General features: G+C 34.3%; 1 protein-coding gene across 1 annotated transcript in view; it reads left to right on the forward strand.

The window, feature by feature from the left end:
• LOC138148357 (glutamate carboxypeptidase 2-like) overlaps positions 1–20,551 on the forward strand; it is an 89,158-nt gene that overhangs the window by 3,476 nt on the left and 65,131 nt on the right. The window contains exons 2-3 of the mRNA XM_069071050.1: positions 14,925–15,033; positions 18,943–19,129. Of these exons, the coding sequence (XP_068927151.1) occupies positions 14,925–15,033; positions 18,943–19,129 (296 nt within the window). The remainder of the gene's footprint in view (positions 1–14,924; positions 15,034–18,942; positions 19,130–20,551) is intronic.

Raw genomic sequence — 20,551 nt, forward strand, 5'->3', positions numbered from 1 at the left:
ACCATTATTCTTTTTCACCAACATTCTAACTGGAACTTTGAAAATAATGACTGAAAAAGCATGTTCTATTAGTTCTCCTTCAACTGTGAGGCAGAGCTAGAAAGACCTAGGATCAGGTCCAACCTCTTACTCATACTGGATCTAAGTGATTCTAACCAAGTCACGGTATTTCCATGTCTAGGAGTTCCCTACATTCATAAAACTACAGGTATGATCCCTATATTCTTCCTTGCCTACCCAGCATGGGGGAGAGAAGATAATAAATTACATTTTGTTCTTTCTATGTCTGAACTGCCCATAGAACATCAAGTTGGAGCTGTCCAATAGCTAGTAATGTAGATCAGGATGTAGCTAGTATTGTAGATCAGGATAGACACTGGGTCTTGATACATAGACCTGAGAATAATTTCATAGAGAAAATAATTAAACCCATGAGAAGAGATGAGATGACCAAGGGAGGGTATATAAAGGAAAGAGGATTCAGGAACTTATCCATTTCTTCTCAGCCCTTCCTCCATTCTCCTCTCTTCCCTCAATCCTCCCAGATACTCCCTGCTGTTCTCCTCCCCTCCCCTAAGGGCTTTAATAGGTAGAGGACTGCATTCAAGTCAGATATCCTACACAGGTTGTGTAACCCTAGGCAAATCATTTAATTTCTATCTTAGTTTCCCCAATTGTAAAATGGACATAAGAACAGCACCTGCCTCCCAGGAATGTGAGGATTAAAAGAGATAATATTTGTAACATGCTTAACACAGTGCCTAAAACATAGTAAGTGCTTAGTAAAAGTTTGTTTCCTCCCTCCATGCTTCTTCATTTCACTGTTCATTGTTTCTTATGCCACATTAATATTCTATTTCACATTAACATAATATATAATGTGTTTAGCCATTTCCCACTTGTTGAGTATCAACTTTGTTTCCAGTTCTTTACTACTACTAAAAGTGCTGCTATAAATATTTTGGTGTATTTTAATATATATTGAAGCCTTTTTGTAAAGTCATAAGCATAGAAGTAGTATCTCTGCTACAGTATATAGATATTTTTATCACTTGCTTTTTACAATTCCAAATTGCTTTCCAGAATGGTTGGACAAACTCTCAGTGCCAAACCAAATACATTAATATGTCTTTCCACAATCTCTCAAACTTTGACCATTGTTCCGTGCAAGATGAAGCCTCACAGTTGATTTGATTTTTATTTCTCTTATTTTTTTATGACTTGGAGCATTCTTTCATATAGTTATTAATAGTCTCTTTTAAGAATAGTTTGTTTATATCTTTTGAGCTATTTTTCTTTGGGGTTAGTTTTTTAAGTCTTATAATTCTGTTGATTGTGTCTGCATATGATATGTATGTAAGAGTGTGTGTATGTGTAGAGTTGTGTATAGATATATCAATATACACACAAATGCATAATGAAATTTTAGAAGTATTTGATATAAAGATGTTTTTTTCTAAGTAGACCACTTATTTTTTTATCCTCAATATTAATTTTGTTTGTGCAAAAACTTTTCCACTTTATAAACTTGAAATCCTATATTTTTTCTTTTGTAATTGTATCTACCCTTTTTTTGGTGAAGAATCACTGCCATAGCTATGAAAATTATGTCATGTATTTCTCTTTGAATTTTTTTTTAATGGTATAGTCTTTAATGTTCAGGGCAGTTAGGTGGCACAGTGGATAGAGTGCTGGATCTAGAATCAGGAAGACTCCTCTTCTAGCATTCAAATCTTTCCTCAGACCCTTACTAGGTGAGTGTCCATGGGCAAGTGACATAATTATCTTTGCCTCACTTTCCTTATCTGTAATATGAATTGGAGAAGAAAGGGGCAAACCACTCCACTATCTTTGCCAAAACCCCAGATGGAGTCCCAAAGAGTTGGATGTACTGAAAACAATTGAACAACAACTTTAATGTTCAAGTCATATATTTATTTGTAATTTATTGTAGAATATGGTATAAAATGGTGGTCTATAGTCTTTTCTATTGGTCTACTTTTCTTTATTTTTAGCAAATACCAAATAATTTTGATGATTATCACTTTTCTATGTACTTTGAGATCTAGAAGTTCTATTTCCCCTTTATTCTTATCTTTCTTTTACATTATCTCTTGATATTTTAGTTCTCCTGTTTCTGCAAATAAAATTTGCTATTACTTTATCCATCTCTGTAAAGTATCCTTTTAGTAGTTTGATTGGCATAGCATTAAATCTTTAACTTGGTAATGTATCATTTTTATTGTATTATCAAGGGATAGTCATAAACTCTGAATATTCTTCCAGCTTAAGTGAACATTTTGTATTTATTCTATACTGGTACTGTGTGTGCTTTGATAGATTAGTTCCCAAATATGTTATGTTCTTTGTAATTATTTGGAATAGGACTTTCCTTTTTATTATTGTCTCCTGGATTTTGCTATTAACATGTAAAAATTCTTTGAATTGTGTGGATTTATTTTGTAGTCTTAGCCCAGTGCCTAATACATAATAGGTGTTTAATAAATATTTATTAAGTAATTGATTCAATTTTACTGAAGCTATTATTTGCTGATTCCCTAGGGTTTTCTAAGTAAATCATCATGTCATCAGCAAATAATTATAGCTTTGTCTCATCTTTCCTATCTTTATTAATCAATAAATGTTTATTAAATGCCTGCTATCTGACAAATACTATACCAAGTGCTAGGGATACAAAAAGAGGCAAAAGACAGTCTTTACCCTTAAGTAGCTTAAGTTTAAAAAATACTTCATTTATTTCAACATTGATTTTTAAAAATTTTGATTTCCAAATTCTTTCCTTCCCTCTGGCCCCTCTCCCACCCATTTAGAAAACAAGCAGTATGATATCAATTACGAGGGAATCAAATACAAGTGAAGTCATAGAAAACATGTTAAGGAACTTACTTTTATTTTCATTAAGAAAGGAATTATTCTGTCTTTTAGTGGGTATGATAGTGGAGACTCCATGGTGTAATGGAAAAGGCAACAGACTCAGTCAGAAAAAAACTGAATTTCAGTTTTAACTGGTTTACTTGGGTAAGACCCTTAACCTTTTCTCTGTGTGTGTATATATGTGTATATATCAATTTCCTCATTCCTAAAAGGCTATATTATAAAAATACTAAATTATTTTTATTAAAATATTAAAATTATTATTATTAAAAATACTATATTATTTCATTTGTTCATTCAGTAAGTACTTAATAATACATGCCTTTTCTATGTCAGGTATCATTTTACCATTGGCTTGTAGTGAAATAATGTACTTTAAAATGTTTGTAATTGTAAAGTACCATATAAATTGAGGTATGATGGTTACACAATCTTTCTTCACCTGTGTGAATACTGGAGCCTTTTGATAAATAACAATTATAATATCTCTACTCCCCACCCACCTGACAATTGATCGTTATCACTATCAGAAACACCACTGCCAGAGTCAGTTTGCTAAACTATTATAAAACTCAATTTGAAAAGGCGGTGATTGATATCTTGCCCAATTTCTACCCCAAACCTTGCCTGAAGAACAGAGATCTTGTCTTTGTGGCCTATTTATTCAACTCCACCCTCACAATACTTTTGTTTCCTCAGATTTTAAATAGTCTTGTCTATAGATAATTATTATAGGCTATGAAATTAGCTCAGAATGCTTACTGGAGAGTTGTTGTATTGATCAGATAATGTACCTCCTTGGGGATTAGCTCTTCAAATCTGAGTCTTTCTTTTCAAATATCTAAATCACTACATTTCTACAACTAATAAAAGAAAGGGAAGAGAGGGAAAATCCTTCCTGTGTGAGCTTCTGAGGATATCTTTAGTTATAGCCTATTTTTTCTTTTCTCTATTTATTTTTTAAGAAAAGGAAGAATGTGGTTGCTTATACTTAGTGAACAAATATTTGTACATTGTGAACAACCTTGAGAATATCTATCATTTTGAGAAATATTTGAATTTTTAAAAAAATTCTATCTACATTAACTTTCACTCCTTATAGTGCCATTTTTAAAAAGTTATCTATTTTATTCTGAACTTAAGAAATAAAACAAGCATTTCTATAACAGTATGATAGAAAAAAAAGATGATGAAGCTGCAAATCTATTATGTACAACTTTCTATGCCTCTTAAATATATTATAAAGCTATCACGTAACTTTCTTTTTTTCCCTTTTTTTCTCTGTCCCTTCCCTGCCCTAGAGATGGTTACCATTGGACCCAAAAATGTATATGTATATGTCTACACACTAACACATGTATTAACATTCTATACATACTTCTTTCTCTGGATGCAGATAGCAGCTTTCTTCATATGCCCTTTGTAGTTAATTTGGGTATTTATAATAGTCAAAATGCTTTAGTCACTCAAAGTTGTTTTTAAAACAATATTAAAATAATACCTTTTGACCCAGAAATACCACTACTAGATCTGTTTCCCAAGATGATTAGGGAAAAAGCAAAAGAAACTACATTTACTAAAATATTTATAGTAGCTCTTTGTGTGGTGATAAAGGACTGGAAATTGCAGGGATGCCTGTAAATTGAATGGCTTAAGAAGTTGTATTATATGATTGTGATGGAATGGTTGTTATCCTTTCTCAAAGAAGACCAAAATGACATTATGCTAGAGTCAAATTTCAGTGTGTCTAACTATGACTGATCAGAACAATACAAACTTGGAATACTCTGCCATAGGTCAATACTACTATGCTAGAAGAAATCATGAGCTTGATGATCTTAGAAAAACATGGATAGACTTGCATGAAATAATGAAGAGTGAAATTAGCAGAACCAAAAGAATAGTACATAAAGTAATAGCAATATTGTTTTATGATACCATTTTACATCATTTGTACAACATTGAATTTGGAGCCTGAAGATCTGGGTACCAGTTGCCATTCATTCACTTATTGTTGCACTGATATTTGGCAAGTCACTCATTTCTTAGTCTCTTTCTTCATCTATAAATTATTAATGATCATTGAAGTCCTTTTGTGTTTTTTTTTTTTAATCTTTCATTGTTCTTAGCTCCCGCTACTGAACTTTGAGGGGGTTTTTTTCCTTAAGATTATGCTTGAATTTAATAACATGCATTTGTCTTGGGGGAAGGGGTGGGGGAGTAGGTCAGTGTTTATCATATTTAACTTTTGAAATATTAACTAACATCCCCAAAACAATTTGTTAAGTTGTATCATTGTTATATTAGTCAGAGGGCAGCTGATGTCCTAGCAATTGACTGAGTTCAAGTGACTGATCATAACAAGGGAAATGAAAATCTTTCTGGCATTCAAAATATGAGAGAGCCTAGTTGCTTTTCAGTTTGATTTGTTCAATTCCAGTATTGATGTGACACTTTACCACCAGGTAAATAATTCTGCTTTTTCCCTGCTGACTATAAAAACAGAACTAGACTATCACTTTTTATCAAATGTCTTATAAAGAGAGCTTATAACCTGGTGATTTATGGCAATCTTTGTTCAGTGGGTGTTTTGAAAGCTTAGCTATTACATGATTTCCTTTTGGAATGTAGAAGTCTTTTTACATATGATTTTCTCTTAACACCAAGAGACAATTGAAATGTACTTTATTTTGGTAGAATGAAAAATCCACAGCTTCTTTATCTTTCTAGTCTTGTTTTTAGCCATCTTAATCAATTTGTTATACATACTTTGTTCTCAATCCCCTTCCTCTGATACCTTAAATTCTGCTTGTCAGAATCCTCAGACACATTTCTTCATCCCTTTATATCCTATACACAGGAAATAAGAGACTGAAAATATAATTTCATTAGTGTAAGGGTGGTTGAGGAAACTCTCTTTCCCAATGCAGGACAACACCTTCTCTACAACTTAGAAAATTAGATAGTTGCCAGCAGGACAAGTAACTAGATAACTCCTCATTTAGTAATGAAGCACATTCTTATGAAACTTATTGGCCAAAGAATTTTAGATTTAGAAATAGAAATAGACAGGACCACTTTCTTTCTTCACCATGACCAATGTCCCTCCCAAGGGCAATATCATCCCTTCTCTGACTCTTTGTCCTACCCAACACTCTGAAGTCCCCTAAGAACCCCCATATCATTTCACTATAGTGTGAGATGCTGTCCATAGAAGCACAACATTCTTCCAAGAGAGGACTTCTTTTCACCTAGCAAGCTTTTTCTAAACTAAACCAACCATGAATGTCCTCTTGCCCGCTGGAAAGCCATACCTCCTTCTCCATGTAAAGTCATTTCAGGGGCATCCTTTCTCCCAATCTGGAGGCATGCCACCCCAAATTCTAGTGCTACAGTCCTCGACCCTCTCCTCTGCTGCATATATCCTCATCTTGTTAAAGATTTTTCCCTTCACTTCAATAGCCAATCAATAAAAATGTATTAAATGCCTGCTATGTTCCAGGCACTCTGCTAAGCACTGGATTAGATTATAGGAATCATCAAAACATTACCATTCATTTGTTGACTTAGTAAATGGTATATTACTAAACTCTTTCTGCCTCTTCCTCTCCCTTCTCTAATGCTACCTTCTACTCAGCTCTTCTTTCCTATGAAAGCCATCTATTCATCCTCATGATTTATTTATTCCCCTAGTCATTAATTGAAAAACCCCTCCATTCTCCTATAATTTTAATGAGCATTTCTTTTATCTTCCTCAGACCAGGGGACCCAAAGATAAAAATTGCTTCAGAAAGCCTGGTGTCCAATTCCAAGGGTAGGCAAATTGAAATAGAAATACCTAGACTTCATTTCATATTCTTCCCCTTCATACATTCTATTTCCCACCAAATTAGATTTCTATCTGATCTTGAACCCCAATGTCCATCTCTTCCATGCATGCATTTACATAAGCTGTACCCTATGCTTACAATATATTCCCTCTTCATCTCTACCTCTCAGAATCTTCATCTTTTCTCAAAGTCTCCATTCAGTAACCACCTCCTCTATGAAGCCTTTCCTGAAACCTCCATTTCTTAGTGTTTTCTCCCTACTCAGTTTTTCTTGTTCTGTAATTATTTGGGTACATGTTGTATTTCTCCTCTTCCCTCCCCTCAACCATGTAAATTCATTGTAGGTTGGGACAGTTTTGTTTTTGTCTGTTTAATTCCAGGTTCTAGCACATATGTATTAGTCAGTTATTTGTTTGTTGGATTTAGATGAAATTCATCAGAGGTTATATGTCATAATGAAATCATTTTATGGATTCACCATAAAATGTCAAAGAACATGAGATGTGCTTGAAGAAATCATGTAATCTACAATGTCTAGTATTTTAGAATAGAGGAAAATGCATCCCATGAAGATAGTGTGATTTTCCCAGGATCATATAACTAGTAACAGAGCATATGTTCTTTTCATTTCACCACTTTGGGGAGAATGGTATAATGGAAAGGTCACTGCATTTGAATTTTTTTTTTAATTTGACTTTAACCATGTTCAAATCATTTGCCCTTTGTGGGTTTTAGTTTCTTCATCTGTAAAGAGATTGAACCAGTTCATCTCTGGAATTCCTTATAAACCTACATATTCTTTGATCCTATTGGTTTTTTTTTACATAGATTTCTGAAAATGAAAATTCTGAAGAGGTCAGTTAGCTAGAATATCTATCAAGAACATACATTTTGTTCCTGGAACTGTATGTATATGGAAATCTAGGTGATCTAGTAGATAAGAGTGCTGGACTTGAAGTAAAGGTTTGAGTTCAAATCCCACCTCAGGTACTTGGTAGTTGTGTAACATAGGCAAATCCCTTAACTTCTCTCAGGCTCAATTTCCTTATCTATAAAATGGCATCATCCTCATCATAATAATACCTACCTCTCTGGGTTGTTGAGGATCAAATGACATAACATGTGTAGTGCTTCACAAACCTTAAACTAGCTATTATTTATACTATCACTATTTTATGGACAAAGTGAAGGATTAGGGAGGATAGAAAGATTGACAAGACTTGGGACTTGCCTTCAAGAAATCTACCATCTTGGGGAAAAGACAAAAAGAAATAATTCAGTAATTGTACAATATAACATTGAATTGATCATGGGGTTTTCTTTTTCCTTTGAAATTCTGCCTCAGTTTGATTTCTATTCAATAAATTAATCATTGAATTCATATGAAAAGGGCTAAGCCTTGGGTTCCTATTGTAAATGCACTTAAGACTTGAGAGAATGGAAGAGACTACTGGAGAGCACATAGTAGGTGACATGTTTCTGGGACGTTTACTTGAGCTGTTAGGAATGAACTTATTTGTTAGTGAGTGAAGCATTTCTAAGTTCAGTCTCCTTGATGACCTTTGGTTGCTTCCCAGTGCTTTGGAGTGAGGCACACCATATGCTATTGTCCTTAATTGGCACAAAAGTACTAGGTAAATGGTGTAAAATTATTGGGTAGATCACATTTCAGAATGCATTTTGAATACACTTATGTACTTTGGATTCTTTTTTTAAATTACCTTTTTTGTTAATTTGAACCTGACAAACATTGATAGACATAAGCATTTCCATATACAAAGAAAATTAGAAAAAATAGACTTGCCTGTGAAACCATAAATCCCTGTTATGTACAGATTGCATTTCTTTTCAAAATTAGATGATTTCGGTACATTGATTTAAAATCTGTTCTCCTTGTCTGTCTTCTTCTGAATCTCCTTCAATTTTCTTATGTGCATTTTAAATACTATGTTGTTCAGTCATTATGGTCATATCTGACTGTTTGTGACCCCATTTGGAATTTTCTTGGCAGAGACACTAGAATGGTTTGCCATTTCCTTCTCCAGCTCATTTTACAGGTGAGAAAAATGAGGCAAAAAGGATTAAAAGACATGCCCAGGGTCACACAATTAGAACATGTCTGATACCTGATTTGAGCTTAGGTCTTCCAGATTCCAGGTTTGGCACTTTATCCACTGTGCCCTTTACATGCTAAAATAACCCTCTTTTTTTTTGTATTGTTGTCCACCTACTTTATCTCCTCCCCCACTGAGGAAAACACAGTTATATCAAATAAGAACATTCAAGCAAAATAAATCCACACATTTGCCATATCTGAAAATATGTTTCAGTTTTTACTTTGAGACCCCCTTCTCTTTGTCAGGTGGTGGGTGGTGTGCTTCATACTTATTCCTCTGTAGTTATGGTTAGTGTGTGTGTGTGTGTGTGTGTGTGTGTGTGTTTTAATGTATTGGTCTTTTTCTTCTTTCTTTGATTCCTTTATTGTATAACCCAAGTAATGGAATTATAAGGTGAAAGGTTACATACAGTTTAGTGACATTTGGTGTACAATTCCAAATTTCTTTTTAAGACTACTGAACCATTTCTTAGCTCCACTAACAATGCATTAATGTGCCTGTCTGTATACCCAAAACCTCAAGAATGTTTTCCTTATTTGGAAAGGAGTCTTTCTAATGGATGTGATAAGGAACCATTGAGTTGTTTCAAATTGCATTTGTTATTGGTGATTTAAAGCATTTTGTCATATGACTGTTGATTGCTTGGATTTCTTCCTTTGAGAAATGCTTGTTCATATACAGTCAGTCCTCAGTATTTGCACTTTAAACTTTTGTGACTTCAAGCATTCACTTGATTTTATCAGAAACCTCATTTTCACTCTCCTGTGGAGGGCTGCAGATATTTACAGCTATGTTCAGTAGAGAAAAAAATTGAGAGGCATGATATGCTTACATTTGTGGAGTGACTGGTATCCTGCTAGCCACTTCACTGGCGCATTTCACCCCACCATTGTAAAGAACTCCCCATCCGTTTGTTGCATATTTTCATTGTTTGCCTTTAAAACTCAAAAACTAAATTTTGTATCGCAATTATGCATCACCACTTGGACTCTAAGCCCAAGCTTGCAAAGTCAGTGATGTGAGTCAGTACAAAAATAAAGATGTTAGATAAACTTTGTGCCAAAATGTCTATAGCCCCCCTTGGCTGCTAGTTATATCTGAAAAAAAAAAAAAAGAGAGAAAAGTAATTATGTCACTACAGATTTCTTGTGTTATGAAAAGTGAATGTTGTCTGAAATCAATGTTTGTTTTTAATTGAGAAGTTAGCACAAAAGGGTCACAGAATTCTAGGGAATTACTTGCAAGAAAAAAATGTTTAGCATGTTACCAATTTTATTTTGTGTACTGTATTTTATTTCATGATTACTATGTTAGGAAAAGTACATATCTGAATTAATGTTTTGTTATAAATAATTATATGCAGAAGAGCATATTTTCAGCACTCTCTAATGAAAGATTTCAGTTTTTCACAGTCAATGGTACTTAACCCCATATTTCCCATAGGTTCAGTATATCCATATTCACATTTTTTTTTACTTTCACACAATTTTGTAGAAATGTTATCCCTATGAAAATTGAGGATTTACTGTACTTTGTCCATCTGCTTGTTGTAGAATTGTTCCTATATTTTCATATCAATTATTCTTTGATATTAGATCTTTATCAGAGAAACTTGCTGCAGACTTTTTTGCCAATTACTTTCTAATTGTAGCTGTATTCATTTTTTTTATTTTATATAATCAAAATTGTCCACTATTTCTGTCATCCTTTCTATCCCTTATTTAGTCATGAATTCTTCTTCCCTATTCATAGTTGCAAAACATATCTCAATAATTTGTAGGATCCCTGTCATGCATTTATTTGTAGCTAAACCTAATTTCTATCAGGTTCATTTTCTTGAATTATACCATTAAGAAAAATAAACTTGGAATGTAATCAATACACATCTAATAAATACATATATGAACTGGATGTGGAGAAAAGACAAACGTCCTGGTTTTACCAATTATCTGACTTTTGGCAAACATGTGTCCCCTCTGTACTTTTATCTTCTCTGTAAAACTGAATAATAATGTATGTTCTACTTCACAGGATTGTTTTGAGGATCAACTCAGAAAATCATAGATACAAAGTTGGAAGAGACCTCAGAGACAAACCACTATTTATTGTACAAATCTAATCTAAAAACCCTGGTAACCAGTGGTCATCCAGTATTTAAGGCATATTATGGAGTTCTCACTATATGCAGAGGCAATCCATAAGATTTTTAGACAAGTGTATTGTTAGGAAATTCTCCTTATGTTGAGCTAACGCAGACCTTTGTGAGAAATGATTTTTAATAACTAATATCTTAGGGAGATTCTGAGGCTGTCCCTAAATTCCTTATTTTAAAAAGTTCCCTTTTATTGAAGGACATCACTGATAATATAGACTCTCCTAGATCTATGTCAGACCCCACCCAACCTTGCAATCAATTTAATCTAGGGTGGGGTAGCTTGGGTCCTTTTGTCTAGATAGGTTAAGGAGGGGTACTGGTTCTGAGTTGAGATAATTTCCCCATCCAGAGGTCACTCTCAGCCTCCTCCTGCCCCCCCCCCCCCATTGAAAAGGGTATACATTCTTTGAATTGATGACCTAAAGCTAGGGGTGGTCTGGTATAGAAATACTTTCCCTATCTAAGAGATACTCAGGCCTTCATTTTAATATAGCCCAACTCCAAACACTTTAGTCAATTAGATTTTATTGCTGTTTGGTATACCACCTACTGTTTTGAAGGGTAAATAAACTGTCTGCAGTCATAATTGTCTTTGTTTTAAGAGAGATGGCCAAATGACCATCCTTTTATTAATAACCTGCTGACCTTATTAATAAAATGATTAAATTACACAGAAATTGTTCCTTAATGTTTTTAAGCATAGCACCTCCAATAATTTCTTTGTTATCCCAAATTTTGATTATATATGTATGCTTTTATCCAGGTCAATGATGAAAAAAATGTTGGGAAAAAAGATACTTACAAGTATTCAAATAGGAGACACATTGTAGGTTATTGTTTTTTTACCATTAGTTTCAATTTTCATCACTCATATGCAAAAATTTCTCATATGCAAAAAATCCCTTGAAAGTCAATAGGGACTTCAAAATTTGGAAATGAGAGATCTTAGGTAAAATCTGAGGCACTGACAGATCGTCAAGACAAGAAGCATTCTATTAAAAAAAAAAAATACCAAATCAGTGGAGTACAAATGTGCTAACTGGGGATTTCATTTTCATCAGTAGCTTGACCCCAAAACACCAGAAGAGCTGTGAAATTTTAAGTCATTTTGTTTTTTCTATATCATCTGTAAATTCTGTTGAGATGATCTCACTGTTGGGCCTTAAGTCAAGCTCTCCATGGGCTTATTTTTTTTTCACTTCTGTTCTCTAGCTTATAAGGCAATACTGCTCATATCCTTCTCTCTAAAGCTTTTCAAATAAGATTGTATTTTATTTTAAGGAAACTATGACAGTATTTATTGAAGAGGTGCAAGGTCACCAAACTGATAAACCCTCAACACAAGGTTTGTGTTTGTCTTAAAAGAATTTGCTCAGGCTATCTCCAAATCAATTAAAGTTATTTATTCTAGATAAAACACCAAGCAGACCCCTCCTTAAGGGAAGTCACAGCCCCTTAAGGGAGGTGGCCTCCTAAGGGAGAGGGCCCCCTAAGGGAGGTGGATCCTTAAAGTAGAACACCCCTTAAGGGAGACTTTCTTCTCCTCCCCACTTCCCACCTCCCCCCCACACAGACAGGAGAAGCAAGATATTCTTATAGAGGAAAACATGCCTTGCATGGGGAGATGAGGTAATCAGGGACAGGCAGGTGAGATAACCCAGGGCATGTAGGCAAAGGGGCTCAGAGTTTTGTGCATTTGTAGGTACATCATTATTCCATTTTTCAGCACATTTGGCCAGTGTAGAGGGACCCCTGTTAGTTTTGTATTTCCTTGACCAGCCTATATGAATTTCATTATCCCATTGACCAGTCTATTTGAACTTATCAAGTCCAGAAAGGCTTCAGCTAATCTCATTTATAAAATGGACTACATTAAAATAGTCTGTTATTATGGCAAACTCATTATAATTTTGTCAGTTATTGCCTGTCAGAGATATAGACTCCATTAAGAAAAATTAAAAACAAATGCCCTTTGAAGTGTTGCAATAATGTATGAATAAAGTTATGTTGTGAATATTTTATGAATTATTAAGTAATGAGGTATGGCAACTGGAGGGAATTCTCTATTGTTTCATTTACTATAGTTTTCCAATACCAAAAGAATGATTTAATGAGGATTTCTGAAAATTTTGACTAAGGAACAGTCTAGCACTGCCACCTTGGAGATCAGCCTTTCATTGTCGGCTGTAAAACTACCCATCACATTGTCATCTGTAAAACTGTCTGACAAACCAGTTGTGGCTGAAATTCAGAAATCCCCTAAGTCTGAATTGAAGAAGATGGAAACACAAAAGGAAAATTCACTCTCTCCAAAAGAAACAATTGGACATGAGAAACCTGTCCTACTAATATGCACATTCCACAAATGTTGCTTTTTAAATTTTATTCCTTTTAGCTGTTTCTCTTTGTAAGATGTGAAGAGGTTGGATTAAATTTAAATGACTCTGCTGCCCCTTTTAAAGTCAAAAGAAAACCAAAAGACAGAGTAGGAATGAACATCCTGCTGTGTTGCTTCCCCATCTTCCTTTCTGGCTAATTTTGGTCCAGGGCCATCAAAAGAACTTGCATGTTGGGGAAAGAAGAACCTTAATAGAAATATAGTCCAGGTGTTTAGCAAAGTAAAATGCAAAATAGTACCAACGTCCTGGCAAGTTGTAAATGCAATTAACCTCAGTACCTTTTCTTGTGCAAATAATTTTAATTATTGGAATGTACATTTTAAAATACGCAAATTAAAGAGGTTTGAAATCTTAAAAAAAAAATTTGAAAAGAGAAACTTGACTACAGAAGGGCTTTCTTGATAGAAGGATTATTTGGAAATTCAAATAATGTAGATTCAGACCTTTTGGCAGGACCCAAAAAAGCATTTATTAATGAATCGATGATCATCAAGGATATCAGCTTGGAAAGAGGATTCTACCTTGTTTCTGGGCCCTGGGCTTGTCCTGGACTATTTAAAAAATTTTATCAGTGACTTGGATAAAGGCATAAATGGTATGTTCATAAAATTTGCAGGTGACATCAAAGTAATGGAAATATCTAATATGTTGGGTGATAGTTAAAATTTAAGAATAACTCAACAGGTTCTCATGTTGAACATATAAAAAGAATGAACATATATTGAACATATTAGAAAGAATGAACTAAAATGAAATTTTCAAATTGGGTTCAGAAAATCAATTCATAGATACAAGCTAAGTGAGTTTTAGTGTATGGTATATTCCTCGGAGTTTTGATAGATTGACCTTAACATAAGTCAATTTTGGCATATCATAGCAAACATGCATAATGGGACCTTGGACTGTATTAAGTGAGACATAATGATGGTCCTAGAAATTCTTGTACCCTGTCCTGAATGGAAAAATCCTGGTAAACTAGAGAACAGCTAGAGAAAGTAAGGCAGAGAGGAGAGAAACCTGAAGAGGACCATATCTTAAAATATTTGACAAAGCCAACATGTGCAAACAAGGGATTTAATTTGTTCTACTTGGCCATAGAGTAGAAAACAAGGAACATAACATATACATTGCATTAAAGAAGTTTTAGGCTTGATATAGCAAGAAGCTTATTCATGCTTATTGCTAAATAGACATATATTGAGTTGTCTTGGGAGACAGTGGGTTCCATCTCTCTAGAGATCTTTGAGCAAAAACTAAATGAACAGTTGCCAGGCATAGTGTAGGGAGAGATCTTTTCCCAGTATAGGTGGTCACTGAGGTCTTTTCTGACTCAGAGATTATGTGATCTTTTGGAGATAATAAGCAATTTTGGCAAATGTGGACAATATAATATAATGCAGACTTTTCTTTCAAAAGCTAAATTATGTCATATCCATGACAATGATGAATCTTTTAAAGTGCTAATAACATAAAGAATGATTTACATATGTCTCACCAATTCATTCTGAGCTTTGGGTATGTGTTACAGGATGGATTGCAAAACCCTCCAGTGAAGTTAGTACCATAATTCCCCACCAAAATATGAAGAAGGCATTACTGGATGAATTGAAAGCTGAAAACATCAAAGCATTTTTATAGTAAGCATATTTTTAAAAATTAATATTCAGCATGTTAGAATAGTTTTCTAGAAATGTTCCTATCTTGAATTACCTATTCAGGAAGAAAGTTGGCATTTAAATGCTTGCATATATGTTGAATTATCTTGTAATAGTGTCATTTCACCAGGCAAGAAAATACTATTAACTGTACTTCATTATTTTCACCTTTCTGTGCTTCTCATTGAGAACTCAGTGGAGCACAGTGTGATGATGGACTGAAGCAAAGTGCCGGTAAGAATGGGAGATGTATGTGGAGACTTAAGTCAGACTTAAATCACAAAAAACAGAGATGTGTTCAGGTGTGATGAGTTGTAAAGAATGCTAGATTTGGAACTGGAGGACCTGGGTATGAATCTTTCATTTACTATGTATTTCATTTGCTCTTTTGTTTACTATGTATTTGACTTTGGGCAAGTTGTTTAATCTTTCTGAGCCTCAGATTCCTTCTCTATAACATACTAGTTACCCTCTAAATTATCCTCTACTTTGAAATCACTGACATCTTTGGTATTTTGGAAAATTAATAATACAACATTCTTAATATAAATAAATAGCATTGCTTTCCTTTTACAGATTAGCAAATTTAAAAGTTTTTTCTTTGTTTTGTTTTGGTTTTGGTGTGTGTGTGATATACCCAAATGCTTGAAATCACTTACAAGCTAGACATCGAATCTGAAAAATTCTTGACAATGTAGAAATAATGAGTATATAACTCTCAATTATAATAGTAATCATCTTAAAATTAAAAATAAAATAGTAAATATAGTAAATAATACATTTTAAATGAAAAGTAAAAACAATAGCCAGCATTTATGTACTGTTTTAAGGTTTACAAAATACAACATAAAATAGCAGGAAAACAATATGCAGGACTACAGCCATGCAAATGGAAAGAAAAACAGAAACAAAACAATTAAAACCATGAAATAATGAAAAATAAGCTTTGTGTAAAAGAAGAAATACAAGAAGAAATCTTTCTTCACTCCTTTCAGAGGTTAGGATTAACAGGTGTGGACTATTCCATACAACATCAGATTTTGTTGATGTGTTTGTTAATTGGTTTTGCCGAATGTTTTTCTCTTCTTTTTATAAAAAAAAAAATTCTTTGTTTTTAGGAATGAATCTCTAGAAGGGGAGTGAGGGGGGACATAAGAAGGAACCTAAATGATATAATCACATATACAAATAAAGAATGTAGTCAGAGGCTCAGCTGTTAGGAAGACTTCAGCTGCTGGGCTGGAGTTGATTTCTTTCAGTCAACTCCTTGCTGATTGCCTGGAGAAAGACTGAAACTTATTAAAAGATAGCTGAATTTCAGGTATTTCTCCAGACATTTACTAGGTGTGTCACTGTGCAAGAAGCTGATTGCTTCTCCACCCTCTGAAAAATCATCTACTGAACTGGATTATATCTCACTGACAGTTCTTCCAAATATATTAACAAAATGCTCTTTCTGCTCTGATGCTATCATTGATCTCACCAAGCAGATACCCAATATTCTACGTTCAGAATTTTTTTATATATTTTTTGGTTATATTTGTTTCCTCCCTCTGCTTCTCCTGTCACATCTACTAAGTCCTACTGATTTTACTTCTGCAGTATTTCTTGCATCTGTCCCCTATTCTCGAGCTCCACTACCACCATCTGAACAGATGCACTTATTTCCGTTTACCACTTACAATAGCCTCCTGGCTGGTCCTTCCAACTACCTTCTCTCCCTACTCCAATCCAGCCTTCATACTGCTGTCATGTTTTCTTCCTTATGTATGGATCCAATAATCACTTCTCTGATCAAAACCCTTCTGTGACACTCTATTGCAGACCAATTAAAGTGCAGCTTACTTATTCCATCTTTCAAAGTGTTCTATATTAGCATTAGCATATATATTATTAGCACATATACAGTCTATATAGCATTAGCATATATATTAGCAATATTTAGTCTCAAGAAATTACCCTCCATTTATTTTATGCTCCATCCAAATTGGATTATTTTATTGTCCCTCATGCATCTTACACTTTTCTACTTCTGTGCTTATGCTTAATATATTATCTGATTTTTGGATCCCAAGGAGCAGAAACATGACTCCATACTAATGTTTGGTTTACTGATGGCCTATAAACTACCAATAGTACATTCACATGAGAAAAATAACATTGCTTCATATGTCAGCACTGGCTACCCAAAGTCTCAGATGTCTAAATAGCTTATTAAAAATGAAGTAGTAAATGGAGGTCCCAGAACCCAGCCCCTTCTAGAAGTGAAGGCTGGATCTGAATGGCCAGAACAATCCAGGTCAGCACTGTATCATATTCAAAAAGAGAAAGGGATTTGGAGATTTCTTTTTTTTTTTTAACTTGTCATTCTGGGTTTAGCCATCTGAATATAACCCTCATGAGAAGGGTAGGCAAAAATGCACATGAGGGTTGAATGAATTCCTTTGGCATCAGGGACTGTACTGACAGACTCACTAGTCTGTTTAAGCTGTTTTTACCTACATATTCTACATATTCTCCACTTCTCTTTGAATTAAAAGGCCTACTCTGGTCAGATACCATCATTTATGTTGTTCCTTATATGGAGAAAAATAAAAAGAAAACAAAACAAAATTCCATATCAAATAGCTATTAAAAATTATAGGATCATAGGTGGATAAGAGATATAAAGCAAGAGACAATTCCCCAAAGGAGAGAGATATTACTTCTGGAAGAGGAAAATCAAAGTTTCATAGTTAAAATGACATTTTTTTCTGGGCTTTGAAGGACGGACTATTTTTCTAGACATGTAGAAGTAGTGTGAATCAAGACACCAAAAATCATGGAACTGAGCAATTTTGATAAACGGTAAGAAGGCAATCTGACTAGAGCTTAAAGTATAGAATTTTTGTTTATAAAATGGATATGTCTGAGATAATGGGTAGGAAGATAAGTGAGCACAAGTTTGTAAATGACTATAAGTTTGGATTTTATTTAGTAGGTAATAAGGGTCATTGGAAGTTTATTTCAACAGTGAAGGGACATGACTAGCCTTGACCATTAGGATTAATCTGAGGGAAGGAAAAAAAAGAAATTGACATGGTACTTTTACTATAAATTTAAAAGGAATTGAAAGCTGTCCATAAGAGATTTGCAGTTTCATGTGTAATCTTTTTTTTTCATGCTGTGTTATGGAAATGCTTGTTTTATTCCATAAATTATAGATAAAATAATTTTTAAAAAAGATTAATCTGGGATAGATTGGTACAGGGAGATAGTAAGGCAAGAAGTGTGTATAGACATGAATATTTCACTTCTTCACATCTCTACAAAGTAAGTAGGGCAGAGCCCATGAACCCCATTGCACAAATGAGGAAACTTATTCCAAGAGAATTTATGTGATTCACACAATAAAATTAGAACTAGATGGGGTGGCCAGGTGGCTCAGCAAGTAAGAGCACCAGCTCCAGTGTCGGGATGACCTGGGGATCAAATCTGGGCTCAGATACTTAGCACCACACCCAGAAATAACTGTCTGTATAAACTTGAGCAAGTTACTTAACCCCGATTGCTTTAAAAATTAAAAAAAAAAAATTAGAACTAGGAAATCTAAGTCTCTTAACTTCTTACTTCAGTTCAGATTCTTCCTCTTCCAGATTCTCTCTCTTCCTCACTTTTTTCACAGTTGTTATGGAAATCAAGAAATATTTCTAGAAAATGAGGAATATGGTGAGAAAATAATCACATCTCTACATGGTGAGAGATTGTATTTGACAACATAAAACCTCATCCATATGCAAAGAATTATGTATTGCAAAGTTCTTTTATATTTCTCTGTGTTCTGATGAATTAAAAATAAAGATGATTTAAATCAAACATTGTTTTTAACCATTATCCATTTTTCTCAACTAGTAATTTTACACGGATCCCACATCTGGCAGGAACGGAACAAAACTTGGACCTTGCGAAGCAAATCCAATCCCAGTGGAAGGAATTTGGCCTAGATTCAGTTGAACTTATTCACTATGATGTCCTCTTATCCTATCCCAATGAGACTAATCCCAACTATATCTCTATCATTGATGAAGATGGAAATGAGGTAAGGGAAATTGGTTGTTTTGGGATACTACAGAATAAATCCTATATAAAGACAGACAGAGCCTATCCACGTTGACCCTTGTACATGACAACTTAAGTAAGCTTATCAACCTTAACTTTATCTTGTCATCACCATGTACTCCTTCCATGTTTAAGAACTGAAATTACTTTATCTAATCACAGTCTATTAGCCTTTTGCTTCTCCTTCTGCCTTACCATATCAGACATTCTTCATCTAAACCATTGTTTTACAGGCCATCACCACTGCACTAGCCACTTTCTCTTCTTTTCCTCATCTTGACTCCTTGGTGAGCCAATTTAACTCTATGTTATCATCTTCTCCTGTGTCCACGACTCCTTGATCATATCCCTAGTTATTCTCTACGAAGCCTCAGTCATGGATGATTCCTATGATCTCTACTGCCTTTGCTTCTACACATGAACTGCTGAATGAAGGTGGAAAAATTCATGCAGCTTTTCTGACTGGGTCCACCACTGGGTCTACTTTTTTTTCTGGATGCTTCCTTAGTACCCATAAACCTGCCAATTTTCTCTCTATCCCAAAAATAGATAATAATAACTTAAGAAATGTTCTTTATAGACTCATAAAACATTAAAAGTTGAAGGTAAAATAAGAGGGTTGTATTAGGTGCAGAAACTCGGGTCTAGAGAAGGGAGTGACTTGAATAAAGTCACTGGAAGCCATATTCCAGCATTTAAAAGTGAGTAAGAGAAGAGCAAGTGAAAATATTGAGTATAGATGATTTTCTTTGGCCAAGAAAAAGAGGAGAGAGATCATATCATAGCCAGTGAGGATAGTTAGATTAAGACAAGGCTTTTTTTTAAGGATGAGGAAAACATAAGTGTGTTTCTAGGCAGCAGGGAAGTATCCTGGAGCTATGGAGAAATTGAGGATTAGAGATTGAAAGAAGGAAGAGAGATGAGAGAGGAATTCATCTGCTGGGGAATATGGGAGAAGATGGGATCAAGATTTCATGTTTTGGCATTTGGATTGTCAAGGAAAAGAGCCACCTCTTCATCTGGCACTGGAATAAAGGGATAGTGGAAGCAGGTCTAAGTAGTGTGAGATAAGGAAGAGGGGAGAAGAGAGAGTTTTCAGTAAATTGTTTCAATTTTTCTTTAAGTACCAGGCGAGGTCTTAGACTGAGATGGTATGGGAAGAGTGCCTTGAGAAGTTTAAGGAGAAATAAGAAAGCCTGGAATAGTTGCCATGGAGTGTGGGATAGCCGATCAATTAAATGAAAACATTAGAAGATTTGCCTTGCTGCAGTGAGAGCTCAGTTAAAATTATAAAACAAATTGGTAATGGACCCATTCAATATGGTTCATGATTTTCTTCATGTCTGTTTAATATTATATAAATATGAAGGAAAGAAGTAGATGTTGGGAATAATCCAGGATT

The sequence above is a fragment of the Petaurus breviceps genome, unplaced genomic scaffold (genome assembly GCF_028583685.1).
Source record: "Petaurus breviceps papuanus isolate PSGF00001 unplaced genomic scaffold, PetGlider_PUasm1.0 90823, whole genome shotgun sequence".
Lineage (NCBI taxonomy): Eukaryota > Metazoa > Chordata > Mammalia > Diprotodontia > Petauridae > Petaurus > Petaurus breviceps.